An 18,688-nucleotide genomic window follows, 5' to 3' on the forward strand; every position below is an offset into this window, starting at 1 on the left:
GGGAGTGCTGGAGGCCACCCCAGCTATCTTTGGCCAGGAAGCGAGATCCACTCTGAAGTGATCGCAAGCCAGTTACAGGGTACATATCAACAATCAAGCATTTGCACTTAGTCACACCTACGGGCAATTTAGATTCTTCAATCAACCTTCCATGCATGTTTTTGGGTTGTGGAGGAAACCATAGTGCCAGGAGAAAAGCCACGCAGGTACGGAGAAAATATGCAAACTTCTTATGGGGCCGGGATTTGAACCCCGGTCCTAAAGACTGTGAGATAGACGCTCTAACGGTCGCTCATTGTGCCTTGTGCTGCATTTCTTTTTTGATTTACTTGGTTTACCAATCAATCAGCACAAAGCTCGCACTTGGGTAACATGAAACAACATTCTTCTTTTCTTTGCCTCTTTAACTTAATATTTTTACATAGTTCTCCCTAGTGTTGGATAAATTTGCCCCTTTAATACAAAGTGACAAACTTGTGTTCCTCTTTTTTAAAATTGGTTTTGAAAGTATCAAAATTGCAAGCTGAGCTTTGTCGAGCTTTCTACATGCCGCCCAAAAATATAATGGGATGGCATAGAGGACATAACAGAAGAGAGCATTTCAAAAGGATAAACTTTCTTATGACTATTGCTAACAGCTTTTTCCCTCCTTTTGTATCCGCTGCATCGTCATCACTATACTGTACTGTATTTTATACCTTCAATATAAACTGCAGTTGGCTCTGCACACAATGACAAGTGTCATAGGTAGTCAATGTCGTCATCCATGTATGAAAACTATGCATTTAGTGTGTCTCAATTACATGAATAATACTTTTTGTATGAGAATATATATATATATATATATATATATCCATATATTCAATATGCATTTTGAACATGAATATAAATGCACCACAGAATTTAGTGTATTAGTGGAAGGTTAGGTGCACTGCAAAGAGCTCGATTTTCATGTGATTCAAATCCATTTTACAAATAATCAATGATGATGCTTGACCCTAACCCTATTACACACCTGGTACTCTTTGCAGTTGAGTAAATAAATAGCCCTTGCTACTATCTGTGGAAATCCATTGTGTCTTTTCTATTACTTACCATGTGTCTACAATGTATAAGACAAACGCCATCCGTCCATTTTCAACACCGCTTATCCTGATTAGGGTCACGGGGTGCTGGAGGCTATCCCAGTTGACTTTGGTACAAAGTTCAGAAACTACAGTTCAACTGGTCACCAGTCAGTCGCAGGGCCCAGATCGACACACACAACCATCTGCACCCACATTCACACCATCAATGACTGGGCACGGAACCCAGACTGCCCGCGGCAAAATCAGGAAAGTGTACCACACCACCATAAGTGACTTAAGACAAAAGCCAAAAGTTTGAAATCTAACTTTAAGTTAAAACAGAAATGCCAAGTCATTGAAATATATTCATGTCGTCAAGACAGACTTGATGTTTAAAGAAAAAGTCCATATAAATGTTAAACATTTGCTCCGCAAAAATAAATAATAATAGAAAAGAATTTTTTTTTTTTTTCACCCAGGTGTTGCTTCAGACAGTCCCAACTACCAGCGTGAAATATTGCAATAAGTTTCATGACGAGCCCAAAAGCAGCTGAAATTTACCACTTAACCTGACTCAGAGTTTCTTTGGGACGTGCGTGCATCACTGCGGGAGAGATGAGTAGCTCTCGAGTGACTACGAATCCGCCAACAGGTGGCTGTGATTGAAGCACGCTCGCTTAAAGCTGACCATGACTAATGAGTGCCTCTGCTGCTCTGCCACAGGAAATAGAAAGTGAGAACTTCATTAGCCTGAGCAGGATGTATGTGCAGGTACATGTTGGGATGGATCACGACAGCATTTCCTGAATGAAACCACACATTATACTTGTGTGTGTGGGTTTTTTTGTTTTTTTTTTGTTTTTTTTTTTTGCCAATTTGAAAATACTATTTGTGTTGCATTAAACAAGTAGTGCATCTGGAAAAGGTTCCTGCACATGCACGTTGATCTTATTTACAGTAGTTATTAGCGTAGTCGTCAGTTTAATTAGTGATAAGAATCTGATTTTAAGGTAGGTGCTGCACCAAATTCCATAACCTGCTCTATTTTTAAGTTGACCACTTGTACTTATTTAATCGAAGGTAATACTGTATTACTTTCATTTCTAATATGTTCGCACAGGCAGATTGATTAGAAAATTAAGGTAAATAAATACGCAATGCATTTAATTGAGATTGTGCATGAACACTGAATTGAAGACAAGAAAGAGTTTTCCATGCTAATGTCTGTTATTAATGTTCAATAATTGTAAATGTAGTGGTCCCTGCCAGAACCACTAAATTAAATGGTAAACCACAATTACGTCAGTAATTCCAGGGGTATGAGGACGTCACACTGTGTACGTCTATGTTTGAAACAAAGGGTGACCTCATTGAATATGGCTTGCTGACTCATAATTTCATATTACCAAGACCTTAAAGTCAGGAATGTATTACTGTATACGCTATACAAAAGGCTGCTATAATTTCATTGGAATCATTTTCAAGGCTCAATAGCATCAAAGTAACAATCTACATTGTTGAATGCTAATCTCAGGTCATCTGTGAGTCAGGTGAGTGAAAGAGATCGTTGAAGAAAAGTCATTCAGGACTGCTTGATATACCGTAGATGCTGAGATTGAAAGTGGATGGAAATCAAACTTTGCTGTGATCAAGTTAGCTACAATTAGATATGTAACAGTTTATTTTACACAACACAGACCTTCCTCCATCAACTAAACTGTAATCAAACACATCTCTGAGGGGGGGGGGGGGGTAACTTCTGTGCACTAAGTTCACATAGCACCTAAAGCCACTCTTGCATAAAGCTTTTGTGTGGAGTGATTGTGATTATTTCAAAGACTTCTGTCAGCCCTGCCCAGGGACAAGTATCACTGCAGGGGATGGAACTCCAGGGACACATCATTTGTGCTCAACGCTTGAAGGTGTCATCTCCACACCATTAGCTTAGTCAACAATGTGGCGTCAAAGAGTGCAGCTTAAAGGGTAAGTGACAATCCCTCATTTACAGAATACAAAAGGTCACGTCCGATGACACGAGGTTATACAGTATCCTGAAACTCAGCACTGATGCCTGAATATTTTTCAAAAATATGTTCAAATTACTGACCAATCTTAAATGTCTGCACGCATCAAAATCCATTTTCTTATACAGCAGTTCAAAATGAGTCTGTAATCTGGTTTAATACTGACATCTATGCAGTTAAATGCAAACAACTTGCAAATGAGCGGATCAGATTTCCATGTGTTTGTGATGTCAAAAGTTAACCCATCATTCAAGTGCCTGGCCACTTTGTGGTTGCTCACCTTAGGAAAACTGCCTGACAACATTGGCAAAGCTATGCATCACCTGCCAAGAGCAGACCTGTTGAATAAGAAAAAGCTTCCATTCAGCCCAAATTTTGCACGCCATAAATGTTCTAAACTAAGTGTCACACACTAATCAACTACTAAGCTCAAAGCCCCAGCAGAGTTTTCCCCAGATGTCATGAAATTGCTTCATTTTGATTCAAATTTCTCCTTTGGGTTCAATGTAGGGAAGAGGGCAAATGAGACAACTGGCCAGAGGACCATTGTTGATACTCTACATCGGATGGTAGCTTTCAATGTCACTGTGGTGGATTAGATGATCAATTCAAATGACTCTGAACAGATGAGGAGCATACCCATAAAATATCCTATCTTTTAATTCCCACCCGCATCCCCTTTCAGATCATGTTCCGCATTAGTGGGCCAACATCCTGTAAATGAGAAAGCAGTTCGTTTAAACTGACAGCCCAACTAGAATACTATCTTAAAAAAAAGACATTCTGGGCATTTTATTTCATTTGTCAGTACCTCCCTACCCTCCCTCGAGGACTTGCATGCTGCCAGAACCAAGACAAGAGCATGCAAAAGCCTCTTGGATCTTCGACATCCTGGTCACCACATCTTCTAACTCCTTCCCTCAGGTAGGCGCTAGTGACAAATGCAAAGTAAAACGAGCAGACATTCCAACAGCTTCTTCACTTTTAACTTCTTCAACAGCTAACTTACAATTCATTGGAAAATTCTGCCAACTTTTTTGTCTTGAGTTTGTTGTCGCATCTCAATCAACTATACATTATATTATACATTATTCGTACCCTCACTGTAGTAGTACCACCATGGTACAATATTTACATATCTGTTGTTGACCAATCCTGGCCACTCATGTGCCTGGTTTGCATCTGCACCATTGCACAATTGACATTGTCCTAGATTATCACACTACTTGTGTTAGAGAGGAAGATGCACGAGATAGGCTTCGATGGAAAAAGATGACGTGGTGTGGCGACCCCTACCGGCACAAGCCGAAGGCAAAAGAAGAAGAAGTCACATCAAACTGTAAACATTTCATGAGGTCTCCATATAACTGTCTGCTGTCCTAATAGAGCGACTCCAACTACCAGAGACAAATTCCTTATGCTTTTGACTGTGGCGACCCCTAACGGGACAAGCCGAAGGGAAAAGAAGAAGAAGAAGAAGTCACATTAAACTGTAAACATTTCATGAAGTCTCCATATAACTGTCTGCTGTCCTAATAGAGCGACTCCAACTACCACAGACAAATTCCTTATGCTTTTGACATACGGTGCCCAGCAAATAAAGAGGATTCTAACTTTGGTTCTTCTTTCCAATCCAATACATTTGCAAATCAAATTAACGACATTAAGGATTACGGGTAACAAAAATGGAAGGGGGCCTTGAAATATTGAAAATGGCTTGCTCTCTTGGATGACGCAACATTAATGGCTCAATAAACACACTGTTTCGTTTTATTTTGTTTTCCTGAAAAGTGATGTGAGATGTGATGTTTCTCTCCAACGCTAGTTGTATGGAGTTCATAACATATAGATGCTAACCTAGAGTCACCATTCTGTACAGTTCATCATCATACCAGTAATGTAATCATTTAAAGTCTGACTTGATTGGTGGCTTGATTACTACGACTGATATTTGCGTTGTGTGCACTGTATGCAAATCAACAGAGTGATGTGCAATGACAGATAAATAAATAGATAGATGGATAGAGCGACAGTAAATAGTGCCACAGTGTTTGTATCTGCGAAGGCCTCCACTGTGTTGAGGGGTGTTAAAGTAATCCTCTGGCAAAGACCAGTGCCCCAGATGCAAGCGTAGTGATGAGCCTCTTTCAGAGGGGGTCGTCCCAGACCAGACACTGTCATTGCAGCTGTACACCATCTGTACTTGTGTGTCATTTGGATAGCGTTCTCGCGTCTCGGACGGTAATGTAGGTTTGCAATGTTTGCACCAGTGTCGCCATCGTGTCTGTGCGTGCGCACTCCCCGATGACTTTGGCCCTCGTTAGCGTGGTCGATCTGCCAGGGCCTCACTGTTGTTTACTCACGTTTTGTTAAGCACTCAGTGTGACATTAACACATCCAGCAACGTGTGAATTAGATCTTCCAAAAGGAGGTCCCGATACAACGTTGGGTGGAATCAGGGGAGAAGACAGGTGTGAATTTCATTTCATGGACTCATTACTGAACAGTTGAAAGAGAAATGGCATGCTTTTTCTGCCGGCATCATTCAGTCAAGCATCCTTTGCCATGTGTGTAAAACTCACCACGCGTGGGAGGAAGAATGGACTCTGAACAAGCCCACACAATCTAACTACAAATAGCCTCACTTATGCAAAAAAAAAAAAGTTCATATGAGTATAATGACATACGGAGCAAAAACTATAAACAGTGTGCTCCAGCAGGCTGCTGTTGTTCAAGATCAACATGCATTGGGGTGACTAACAGTGAAATAAACATGGACTCCATGTTGAAAAGCACACCTGCCTGGTCAATGGATCTGCAAAGTGATGGCTGTGGTGAATCAGGGGCATTCAGTGCTTCTTGGATGGGTGGCATCACGTGACATTCATCATAACAGTGAGGGGCTCAGCATGGAAGGAGACAAGGGTGGTGTCACAGGCTTGTCAATGAGACTGAATAGCCCGTCAAGTGTAAATGGAAGGCAACGACAACAATAACGAAAAAGAAATCAAATGCAACCCGTGTCTCCTCAGTTGACAATGTTGGCTCACATGGTCGGGCAACAAATGGCAGCATTGTTCATATTGATGAATATGAGGCGCTGAATGTGCAACATGGATGCAAACGTGTGCATTATGACACTTGCTGATGCCACAGGCGTCTTTACAACCATCTGTTTGCATTATTAAATCTGCAGGGAGCACGGCCAATGAATGATATTCATTTTATATTTGTATTTGGGTTCAATCAGCATCCAATGTGCGCGGGGGGGTATTATCGCTGACACCCCAACGGGGATAACAGATTTTACGGGATATTGAAAAAAAAAAAAAAAAACAAACGTTATTTACGATATCAATAAATATCAATATCCAGGGAACGACGCGGTTACCTTACCTGCGCAGTGAGCCAAATCGATCCCCGGTTCAGTGAGTATATTCGGGTCACTTTGAGATCTGCCTCGCTGCAGACATCCGTCTAGTCCGTCCGATGTGGCCATGGGTGGACAGCGCAGGAATCCAGGATCAAATATTAAGAAGGCAAGCCGGAGGCGGGCAAGGTCAGGAAGAGGAAAGCAGCAAGCGAGTTGCGCGATTAATTCGCTCTGGCAACAGCGGCTTGCAGCGTCTGCAAGGCATCCATGGCCGGGCAGAGGAAACGTGCATGTGCACGCGTGGTTGTGTGAATGTGCATGTGCGTGTACGCGCCTGTGCGGCTACAGGAGGGGGGTGAAAAATGATGTGCCCTGCGCCCGCCCGTCCGTCCGTCCCTGTCCATCTACACTCACACGCATTCAGCCTTTAACACTCACGGAGCTTCAATATGTTAATTTCAGTCGAGGTGTTAAGATCACAGGCAAATTATTGAGGAGACGTACACAATCACACACGCTTGACGCTTGTCCCCTGATTTCAGAAACCTCTTTGCTGTGGGATTTTTTTTATTTTAATATCACGCAACAAGCTGACAGAAAACCTATTCAACGCATACTACAGCTGGAGAATACTTCCAATCAATACTATTTGGCAGTTATTGGTATCTTTTTTTTAAGCATATCAGATCTTGGCGTTGTAAAATTAAAACGATATAGATAATAATTATATAAAGGAATGATTTGCACAAAACAAAGCGTGGCCATGTGTAGTCACGTGACCCCTACGCGCAAATGTATTGGCTGTTTTGACTTATGACGCTCAGGCGGAAGTCGACCACCTTCACACAATTCGCGTTTTGAGGGGAAAAAGATGGCACAGCGCAGGTGCGACGCAGTGCTTTCCATCTTTGTTATTACTTTGTCGTTATTTGTAGTCGCATACTCTTCACTGAGCAATGGCCACGGTATCCCGGCGCACAAAAACGCTGAAAGAGCCAAAGAAACCACCGAGCAAAGGACATGGGAAGCCTCCGAGGTTGGAGAAGGGAATGGTGGCGACAAGCAAGAACATCTCGAGCCGATCACCGCCGTCCCTCCAACCAGTCCCCTAAGGAAAGACGATTTTCAGGAGGAACTCATCATCAGACCGCTACAGTCGGGAGACATTTACGCCAGCTTTCAGTTCCGGACACTTTGGGAAACAGATTTCTTCGGAGGAAACAAAGGTAAGCTAGCAGTTAGCTACAACGACGTGAATGACACGATCGCTGTCTGTGAAAGCGTTTAAACATATACTAAGTGCCGTAAAAGTTTCAAAATGAGATCGGTTGAAGGTTCAAGTACTCTGGATCAGTTAAACTGAACAGCAAAGAGCAATGTGGATGACAGGTCAAGTAGAGAGATAATCGTGGAAGTAGTGCATCAGCAAAAGTCAAAGGAACTGGATACAGGTATGTATGTGCACCGAAAATCTTTATTTTAATAATTTAGAAAAAGGGAAACGTTCTGTTATTAGTTCATCACACGCAAAGTGAAATATTACAATATTTTTTTTGTCTCGATTAGATGATAAAGGTAGAAAGAAAAACCCCCAGCATTTCACAAAATGTGAATAGATATAATGTATCTTGGACAAAAAAAACTGACCTTCTGAAAAGTGTATTAAAGCGTTGTGTTTTCAATACCTGGGCTTCCTTTTGCCATAAGGTGGCATGGAGATGAGCAGGACTTTGCCTGTGTTGCTTTGCTATTGGCCTCCAGAACTAACTTCAGACTAGATTTAAAGGAGGTTGACTTATTTTCTTTTCCAATTTTCTTCCAAATTCTGGAACCTTGATTTCTGTAAGAAATGTGAAATTTACTTTAGTCTAATAAGAGGACCTACGACTGCTGGGCACTTTGTAACTGAGGCTTTTTAAGTGCTTTGGGCACTGTGAAGGTGTAGCTAAAGCAGTATAACAATGCAGTCCATTTACCATTTTATCATATGTAACTCACTCATAGCAAATAGAATGATAAGGGGGCAAATCCCGGTCCTGTTTGTATGGAATTTGCTTGTTCTCCCCGTGCCTGCTTGGTTTTCTCCAGTTTTTCCCTCACATCCCAAAACACGCATTGATAGGTTTCCAATTACCCGTCATGCCTTGCGACGGCTGCCATCTTGTGTGTCATAGAGGTCAGGGAACACAGGTGATAGGTGAAGCGTGAAGTTTTTTTTTTAATCGTTAATTCATCTGATTGGTCTAAGAGTTATGACGTCGTAGAAAAAGGGAATCCTGGGACTCTAGTGACATCATCAGAGATCTATCCATTGGAGACTCTAAATTGCCCCTAGGTGTGATTGTGAGTGCTTGTTTGTTTTTATGTGCCATGTGATTGGCTGGCCACCAGTCCAGGGCGTCCCCCACCTCTTGCCTGAAGTTAGCTGGAATAGCATTCCAGCACTCTTGTGACCCTTGTTCAGGACAAGCAGCTCAGAAAATCTTATACAATACTGCCTTTAATACTTGGGGAACTACAGTTGGAAAAGTACGGACATGTAGACTTATAAGGAGTGTTGTCATACATGCATTCATAGCGTGGCTCTAGTCTTTGTGACTGCCTCCAACTTAGTCAGCCTTTTAATTAATTCAGAAATTCCAGAATCGTACTGCTGAATGGACCACAGGTTTTTTGTTGTCATAATGTTTACGTGGATGGAAAAGTTCTCCCCGCCGCTTCTAATTTTGTGTGCCTCTTTGTTCTCATCATGGATATTTGCACAATGTTACCATTTGCGCCTGCCTTTCAGACAGGCTAGTTTTCTAGAAGCCTGACACAAAGGCTCACATCAGTGCTTGGCGATAGTCTATTTTGGTCTGTGAAAATTGAGCAGTTTAATTTTCCTTCGGGAGCATGGCACAGCATTGACTATCAGATGGTTACAAAATCTAACAGCATTGCACAGACTATGGCAACTGGAAATAGTTTAGCTCGCTTAGCTGAGCCAGCAGTCCTGCAGGGTGTGGTATGAACTACTGTACATTTCTTCATATTTTTGTTAACATGGACCCCATTTGCTTTTTCTTTTTCTCTGCAGTGTCCCACTACCAGCTGTTTCCCAAGTCTCTAGGACAGGTTATCTCTAAATTCTCTGTGCGCGAGCTGCACATCTCATTTACACAGGGATACTGGAGGACCATGCAGTGGGGGCAACCTTATCTGCCGTCTCCCCCTGGAGCTGAGCTTTGGGTCTGGTTCCAGGACTCCGTAACAGAGTAAGTAATCCTTTAGAACGATGCCATCACATCACGTTGTTACACAGGTGTCAAACTCAAGGCCCGGCGGACGGATACGGCCCACCACAGACTTTTATCTGGCCTGTGAAAGGAAATCATGTGTCACCTTCCATGATTCTTATGGAAATCTGTACTGAAATTTCAACTTGTCTTAAATTGTAAATGATAACTTTGAAATATTACAAACATTTTTGTTACCGCACGTCAACAAAAGTTGAAAAACCCATTACCCCTGATTTTTTTTTTTTTCTAAAACTAGTTAATACATTTTATGTTTACATATGATGAGGCAATTAAAGAATTTTATGGTTTCATAATGGCCTTCTGGGGGAAACTGTAACTACAATGTCTCCCGCGACACCCCTGCCTTGTTGTGATTACACGCGGAAACTTCTTTTTTTTTTAAGTTAAGGTTCTCTTTTATTTCTTTCTCATTAATCCAAATGCACATGATAGTGAACATGTTATTTTCTGGATTTTAGTGTTGATGGCACATGGACCGAGCTGACAAATGTTTTGTCAGGGATATTCTGCGCCTCGTTGAACTTCATTGACTCCACCAACAGCATTCAGCCAAGCGCCTCCTTCAAACCGCTGGGTATAGGCAATGGTACCGTTTGACAATGTTCAACATTCTCTATTTGCATTTTGTATAAATACATATAAAATAAGGGAAAACAATTCTCTGATCTGTGATGCAGACTCTGTATTTGTCTGTTGTGATGGAAAAGTAGCTGAGCCGAAAGGCCATGCTTTCGATTTACCCGTCGAACTACGTACCTACCCTCACCTTTGGTCACAAGTTTTAGGTCATAACCGAAAGACCAAGATTTGGGGATACAAGTAACCGGAATGAGTTTTCTCTCTTAGGGATTGAGTAAGAAGTCGTGTTAGGGATTGAGTAAGAAGTCGTGTTATCTGTGAGGGCCTCAGACTCGAGCCGCTATGCCTCTACATCACAAGTTGGTTCAGGCGTTTGGTTTGGATGCCTTTGGGACACTTCTCCACTGAGGTGTTCCCACCTGGAAGAGGCCCCTGGGACGACAGGAGAGTTCTATTCAAGGATGAGTTTTAGTAGTTGAATTTTAGAAATCAGTAATTCCTCATGTTAAATGATTCCGATTTTTCTTTTTCCCATTATCATCCAGCCATACTGAGAGTTTTTTTTTTGTAGTGGTCAGAGCAGCTTGCAGAATTATTTTTTTTGTAATTCTAAAGTGTTCATACACGTTCCTCCCAGTGTATGCGGTTGTTGAGGTATTCCGTTTCATCACATTTCCTCTAATCACTGCAGTGAGCTAGCGTGGACGGTACATGCTACCTTGTAGCGCCAGTGGTACTGTATTGCAGTAATCAATATATTTTCATATTCTACTTCAAAATAACTCCACAAAAGTGAATCAATAAAAAAAAAAATCAGTCAACATTAGTGAGTGTAATCATTAAATTTTTGGAAGACGTTCTTGTTCACTGATAAATGTATACAAGTCTTACTTGTAAAGGTTTTCTCATGTGTGTTTTACACTGTTCTTCCAGAAGATGGCAGATGAGATAGGGCATATTATGTAACACATATATTAGACCACTACCACTTAATGAAGTGCTTTTATGTCGGCTTGTTTTCACTCTCTGGATTGTCGACACTGTACTATTTTATATGAAAATAAATTTCAGTAGGCAGCACTGTCAAGTGTTGCATTTCTTTTGGTTGGAATTCATTTGGATTACACTTTTAGTTCGGTACGAGTGCATACTATTTATCTTGCTTCTGGTGCGGTGGTGTCCATCCATCCTACAGTGAAGAAAAGAAGTATTTGAACACCCTGCTATATTGCAAGTTCTCCCACTTGGAAATCATGAAGGGGTCGGAAATTTTCATCATAGGTGCATGTCCACTATAAAAGAGATAATCTAAAAAGAAAAATCCAGAAATCACAATGTATGATTTTTGTTTTTTAACGATTTATTTGTGTGATACAGCTGCAAATAAGTATTTGAACACCTGTCTTTCAGCTAGAATTCTGACCCTCAAAGACCTATTAACCCGCCTTTAAAAGTCCACCTCCAATCCATGTATTATCACTGACTCAGATGCACCTATGTGAAGTTGTTAGCGGAATAATGACACTTGACCACCCCATACTATCAGTAAGACTCAAACTTGTATAACATGGCCAAGACCAAAGAGCTATCCAAAGACACCAGAGACAAAATTGTACAACTCCGTATGGGTGGAAAGGGCTATGGAGAAATTGCCAAGCAGCTTAGTGAAAAAAAGGTCCACTGTTGGAGCAATCATTAGAAAATGGAAAAAGCTAAACATGACAGTCAATCTCAATCTGAGTGGAGCCCCATGGAAGATATCACCTCGTGGGATCTCAATGATCCTTAGAAAGGTGAGGAGTCAGCCCAGGACTACACAACAGGACTTGGTCAATGACCTGAAAGAGCTGTGACCACTGTTTCCAAGGTGACTGTTGGTAATAGACCAAGACGTCATGGTTTGAAATCATGCAAGGCACGGAAGTTTAAACCAGCACATGTCAAGGCCTGTCTTAAGTTTGCCAATGACCATTTGGATGATACAGAGGAGTCATGGGAGAAGGTTTTGTGGTCAGATGAGACCAAAACGGAAGTTTTTGATCATAATTCTACTAACTGTGTTTGGAGGAAGACGAATGATGAGTTCCATCACAAGAACACCTTCCCTACTGTGAAGCATAGGGGTGGTAGCATCATGCTTTGGGGGTGTTTTTCTGTACATGGAACAGGACGACTTCAGTGTATTAAGGAGAGGATGACTGCGGCCATATATTGTTAGATTTTGGGGAACAACCTTTTTCAGTCAGAACATTAATGATGGGTCAGAGCTGGGTCTTTCAACATGACAATGACTCAAAGTGTCATGGTGGATGCCAGAAAAACCAAGGAGTGGCTCCGTAAGAAGCATATCAAGGTTCTGGCATGGCCTAGCCAGTCTCCAGACCTAAACCAAATGGAAAATCTTTGAAGGTAGCTGAAACGCTGTGTTTCTCAGAGACACCCCAGAAACCTGTCTAATCTAGAGAAGATCTGTGTGGAGAAGTGGGCCAAAACCCCACTGTTGCAGCAATCATTACAAAATGGAAGAACGTAAACATGACTGTCAATCTCAATCGGAGTGGGGCCCCATGCAACATATCACCTCGTGGGGTCTCAATGATCCTTGGAAAAGTGAGGAATCAGCCCAGGACTACACGTCAGGACTTGGTCAATGACTGGAAAAGAGCTGGGAGCACCGTTTCCAAGGTGAATGTTGGTAATACACGAAGACGTCATGGTTTGAAATCATGCATGACATGGAAGGTTCCCCTGCTTAAACCAGCAATGACAGCCCAGAAACCTGTCGGATCTAGAGAAGATCTGTGTGGAGGAGTGGGCCAAATCCCTTCTGCAGTGTGTGCAAACCTGGTGAACAACTACAGGAAACGTTTGACCTCTGTAACTACAAAGGCTACTGTACCAAATGTTAACATTGGTTTTCTCAGGTGGTCAAATACTTATTTGCAGCTGTATCATACAAATAAATCGTTAAAAAAATCCTACATTATGATTTCTGGATTTTTCTTTTTAGATTATCTCTCTCACAGTGAAAATGCACCTACGATTAAAATTTTAGACCCTCCATGATTTCTAAGTGGGAGAACTTGCGATAAAGCAGCGTGTTCAAATACTTATTTTCTTCTCTGTACATGCCTTGCGTTCGGAGTCCAAGCTACTACAGTATATCAAGGTTCACCATTTCAACTGTTCTGTGACTACCAGTAAAGTAACAGAATTTAGCCAATTGATGTGTGGCTTGATGCTAATTTGGCTTTTACGTGTCTCCCTCAAAGTGACCGACCACCGCTTCCTTCGTTATGCCACCCTTCCACGTGAGATTGTTTGCACTGAAAATTTGACACCATGGAAGAAACTCTTGCCGTGTGGCTCCAAGGTGAGCCGTCAATCATGCTTGCTCCACTCTCCTTCAAAACTTTGTAATGGCAGTGTCACTTTCTTTTTGTTGTATGGTGAAGACATTTGGGTTTTAGATCAAAAGATCAATATGAGACAAAAGTTCAGAATTCCCGCTTTTAGTTGATGGTATTTACAGTAAATCTAGATGTGTTATCACAGGACAAAGCACCTTTTGTTTGAAGCCACATGTTTTTCACATGAGCAAAAGTAGTGGAGCAAATATTAAATTAACTTACCGTAATTTCTTGAGTATAATGCGTCCTGAAGTATAATGCACACCTCCAAAGTTGACCTAAAAAAAAACAGGAAAACCCTTCTACCAATGTACATTGCGCACTACCAATTTGCTACTACCCATATGCTCAAAATATTGGGAATTATCTCTATTTAGATTTTGTTAGGTTTGTACTTGTATTGTTTTTCAAAAAACTGTCCATACAACAATCATTAATAATAATCATTGTGCATGTTCTGATATAGCGGTAGTATAATCTCCGGACAGGCCACAGGACAGGCTTGTCCTGGTCCCTGTAATTGTCAGAACAGAATCCCTCAAACAACTAAAAAAAAAATTCCCAATGATGGCATAACATTTTAGTAATACTGTAGATAACACACTTTACAGTCTTCAATAAATATTTAACATTTTCTGCATTAAATATTTGTGCATAAAACCTTGGTGCACAGTACAGTTTATCCTCTACATTACACATCCTCCGACAAAACTTCAAAAGCAACATCTGGCACATCTCCAATCTGAAAAATATCCATCAGAGCTACCTTTGGTGACTTGGTCCAATTCTGGTGCCTCCTGAATTCATGAACAGTGATCCTATTTTGCTCCCACAGCATGTCGTCCTCTGTGCCATCCATGGCGTTTGTGGGGAAACATTTTTTGAATCCCAAGAGTTTTGGTTCCGCAGCGGAGCCTCTCACCCACGTGACACCATAGCTTTCCTATGGCGTCAGGTGGCGCTCAAAACAACGTGAGCTCAAACTACGTAGAAACAAGGATAATGGGTGCTTAAATTTATTTAATATTACGTAGTTTGAGCTCACGTTGTTTTTAAACACACCTGAAGCCATTGAGGCGCGCTATCGTTGTTTCGGACTGCGGTGCTACTTCCGGGTTGGCGGCGTCAACGGGACAAGCACATTTCTTTTAGAAGCAGGTGCACAACTATCCGTTGTTGTATGCATTTTTTGTCTTGGTTTAAGTTAAAACAAACTCATGGGCAATCGCTTCTAATCTTTGGTGCAGTAGCAACAAACATACTACGCTAACGGAAGTAAAATGCAAGTTCCCCGAGGAGGTCATAGAGTTCAGGTTGGGGGCGCCCATTACCATAATAAATATAAATGTTTAACATAAGACATTGAATGTCAGATCGAGATGTATATGTATAACTTTTTTTTTTACCACTCTATGTACCTGTATACAACTATACAATGTGATTGTATTTTTTATTTTTCATTCATACCTAAATATAATGCGCTCGATTAACTTTTTGAAAATATTTTGGGAAAAATGTACGCATTATTTTTGAGAAATTACCGTGAGTGACTAGCATTTAATATTTGGGGCCATAACCCTTACTTGCAATAACTGCATCAACGCTCCGACCATTGGCTTCACCAGAATGTTGCATTCTCCATTTAAAATGTGTTTTTGCACAGTGTATGTAAACCTCTGGCTTGAACTGTAAATACTATGAAATAAAAGGTGGAATGTTTCTGTCATTCATTGTTTGATCTGAAAAGCTAATTTTTTCGGTATACAACAGAAAGGAATCGATCTTGCCGTTCCTATAGTTTTGGAGGGGTCTGTATATACTACCACACGTATGTCACCATCATTTGTTTTGCATTGTCTTGGGAATTCTTTGTTTCTAACCAAGATTACCAAACTCGGCTGCTTCCTGATGTTGGGATTTTTTTCCCCCACAGGCTGGTCTCGCTGTTTTGTTGAAGTCGGAGAAACTCTTCCACAGCAGTTTTCATTCCCAGGCAGTACATATCCGACCCATGTGTCAAGACACAAAATGCACAACCACCTTGTGGGAGCTGAGACAGACGCTGAACGTCGTCTTTGACCTTCACACTTCCGGACAAGGGAAACGAGGTAGGAATCTCAGTTAGTTGTTTGAGATTTGTGGGCCACTGAAGGATCCATTTACATCCGTCTTCACTTGATCCTCTCCAGAGTGGTCTCTCTTCAAGATGTTCTCCCGCACCCTGACAGATGCATGTCCTTTAGCTTCCTCCAGTAAAATCTACGTTGACGTTTCGGACAGCGCTGAGGTTTGACTGGAGGCAAAAAAAAAAAAAAAAATCATCACAAAGGTTTCTGCTAACATTTCGGTAATCATTTTACAGGGGGAGCAGTTTGAGCTGAGCCCTGCTACTTCTCTGCTCATCCCGGCAGTGGTGCTCGGGGACAGACGGACCTTTTCTGTCTACGACCTAACAAAACAAAGTACCTTTGGCGCAATGCAGTCGTTCAACCTTCTGATTCGTTGGAAATCTGTGGATGGTGCGTTTATTAAAAAAAAAAAAAAGAGAGAGAATGAAATGCTTAATGAAAAACTGAACCATTTCTGTTTAGTTTAACTTCGTTGTTCGTTTCCTCACCGATGTGAAACACCTTTTCCTCTTTTTGTGTCCTCCGCTAGGTCACATGCTACGTCCTTTGCTCCATGCAGAACGCTATGTGGCGGGGTATGGGCTGCAGACCGGAGAGATCCACACACTGATGTACAATCATCATCCCTACAGGTCTTTCCCTGTCCTGCTGCTGGACTTGGTGCCCTGGTACCTTCGTCTCTACATTCACACCCTCACTGTCACCAGCAAAGGGAAGGCGAACAATCCCAGTGAGTAGGGAGCAACAAAAGCATGTCTTCTTACTTACTCAGATCAAAAATGTCTAAAGCATATTAAAACATTTACACAATGAATATTTTATAATAAATTAAAAGTTTATTCCGAAAGCAGGGAATTACAACATTAAAGCTGATAATTATAAAATGCCAATTGTCGATCGATAGCAATCAAGCTGTACAGACAGCGTAAAGTCAATTTCTAACATGCTACTGACCATATAGGTAAGTATTCATCAATATATATTGATGTGTTTCCTGCAGTCAGTTTAAAGTAATGTTCTGTTTCTCAAAATGAAGATGTAAATTAAAAACGTTTTAAAAATCTGAGTCATTGCTTAATTATGGAGCAAACCAATCGACATAATAATCTTATTTAAAAAATTGTGACTGCCATACTTGACTGGTGTGCTCCTGGTGCTCTTACTCAAGGTTATATCCACTACGAGCCGTCCAAAGACCGCCTGAAGCCACACATGCTGGAGATGCTGGTGCAGCTTCCTCCCAACTCCGTCACTGAGGTCACTGTGCAGTTTGAGAGAGCTTTGCTCAAGTGGACCGAGTACACCCCTGACCCTAATCACGGCTTCTATGTCGGGTTTGTTTCTTTTTCCTTTAACTTTGCAACTCTTACCCAAGGATAGTGTCGGGATATATTTCTAAAATCTGGCTAATTTCCCTCCTTAATGTTTAGGTCCTCTGTTGTCAGTTCCCTTGTACCAAGCATTGTTGCCATGGATACAAATTCCACACAGGGACGCCCCCTTTTTAACAGTTTGTAAGTATTTTCTGGGTTTTCTAACGCCACAGGGTCAAAAGAATCTCGTCTAATTGCAGTGTCGTTTGTCTTGTCTGCCTGCAGCTTCCCCAACAAAGAAGAATCTAGCTTCTTTGTGCGTATCTACACAGAACCTCTACTGGTCAACTTGCCCACCCCAGACTTCAGCATGCCTTACAATGTCATCTGCCTTACATGCACAGTAGTGGCTGTAGGCTATGGATCCCTGTTCAACCTGCTCACCCGCAATTTCCAGATAGAAGAGCCCAGCCCAGGACTGGCCAAAAGGATCGCCAATGTTATCCGGAAATTGCGGGGTGTGCCGCCTCTGTGAAACAAGGACGGGAAGACCAGCTCCCTCTACTCTGTAACTTAAGTGAAACCCACTTGTAGATATGCCCCATTCAGGGAGAACTGATGGATTTTCTTTAATTTATTTCAAAGTCATCTCTCCAGGATCATCTTTGGTGGCTTAAGGACATGCAAACGCTCTGAACTGAAAATGAATGGAAGACAGGATCTTGGTAGTTGTCCTGCATAATGAAGCAGATGTACTGAATGTCAGAGCTCAGGACTTGTGACCAATGCTCACAACAGACCATCTTTGAAGTCTTGTTGACACTTGAGTTTTTCAAAACATACCCGTAAGTGCAATGTTTCTCAACTTTTATTTAGTCAAGGCGCATATTTTACATGCAAAAAATCACACAGCACATCACCAGGCAATTTCACCCACCCCTTCCAAAAAAAAAAATCACTGAAATAATAATGATCTTGTCTCAATTAACTCACAAATGAATTTATATAGTGTAAATTTTTGGCCTGTTTGTTTAGTTGAAGACACAAGAAAATAATAATGATCTTGTCTCCGTTTACTCACAAATGTATTTATTTCGTGTAAAATCTGGGCCTGTTTGTTTAGTTGAAGATACAATTTTTCTTGTTTTAAAAATGGCACCAGGTAGATTCACAAGTGAAGTGTACTTTTTCCCAAATAGTGGAGGAGCTCTGCCCGTGACCATAGTCAACATTTACTATTCTTTACACGATCAGGATTTTTGGAGCCGATCACCGATCCGTATGTTTAAACAAAACGATCAATTTGATCACAAGATGGAGCGATGTGTTCCTTTACATGACTTGTTCATTTATTGTATATACTTGTGTATTGCATCCATCCGTTTTCTGTACAGCTTATCCTCCTTAGGGTTGCAGACTTGTTGAAATCCATCAACGTTTAAAATGGTTGTCGTCGAGCATTTAGACAAAAGTTTAAACATCTGTGACCTC

The 18,688-nt window shown here is 41.4% G+C and overlaps 2 protein-coding genes across 3 annotated transcripts in view; one reads left to right on the top strand and one right to left on the bottom strand.

The window, feature by feature from the left end:
* Nucleotides 1-6,962, bottom strand: part of phactr3a (phosphatase and actin regulator 3a) — a 34,597-nt gene extending 27,635 nt beyond the window's left edge. The window contains exon 1 of the mRNA XM_061834514.1: nt 6,488-6,962. Coding sequence (XP_061690498.1) covers nt 6,488-6,590 — 103 coding nt within the window. The 5' untranslated portion in view covers nt 6,591-6,962. The remainder of the gene's footprint in view (nt 1-6,487) is intronic.
* A 302-nt stretch (nt 6,963-7,264) lies between these two features.
* Nucleotides 7,265-18,185, top strand: pigt (phosphatidylinositol glycan anchor biosynthesis, class T). Of its 2 annotated transcripts, none has more exons than XM_061834527.1 (11): nt 7,265-7,690; nt 9,544-9,721; nt 10,225-10,352; nt 13,618-13,718; nt 15,689-15,863; nt 15,945-16,042; nt 16,118-16,274; nt 16,414-16,614; nt 17,053-17,218; nt 17,315-17,398; nt 17,483-18,185. In XM_061834527.1, the coding sequence occupies exons 1-11, from the start codon at nt 7,336-7,338 to the stop codon at nt 17,730-17,732; spliced, it is 1,893 nt and encodes a 630-aa protein (XP_061690511.1). In that variant the 5' UTR covers nt 7,265-7,335; the 3' UTR covers nt 17,733-18,185. The 2 variants fall into 2 exon arrangements, with proteins under 2 accessions (XP_061690511.1, XP_061690520.1); XM_061834536.1 differs by having other exon boundaries at nt 10,225-10,340.
* Nucleotides 18,186-18,688: the final 503 nt, after the last annotated feature.

Source organism: Syngnathoides biaculeatus, chromosome 2, assembly GCF_019802595.1.
Source record: "Syngnathoides biaculeatus isolate LvHL_M chromosome 2, ASM1980259v1, whole genome shotgun sequence".
Taxonomy (NCBI): Eukaryota; Metazoa; Chordata; class Actinopteri; order Syngnathiformes; family Syngnathidae; genus Syngnathoides; species Syngnathoides biaculeatus.

Coding starts and splice junctions, on each gene's coding strand:
- pigt (XM_061834527.1), top strand. CDS start 7,336: ATGGCACAGCGCAGGTGCGACGCAGTGCTTTCCATCTTTGTTATTACT. Junction 13,719..15,688: donor TCTTGCCGTGTGGCTCCAAG/GTGAGCCGTCAA, acceptor TTTCCCCCACAG/GCTGGTCTCGCTGTTTTGTT. Junction 15,864..15,944: donor TTCCGGACAAGGGAAACGAG/GTAGGAATCTCA, acceptor GATCCTCTCCAG/AGTGGTCTCTCTTCAAGATG.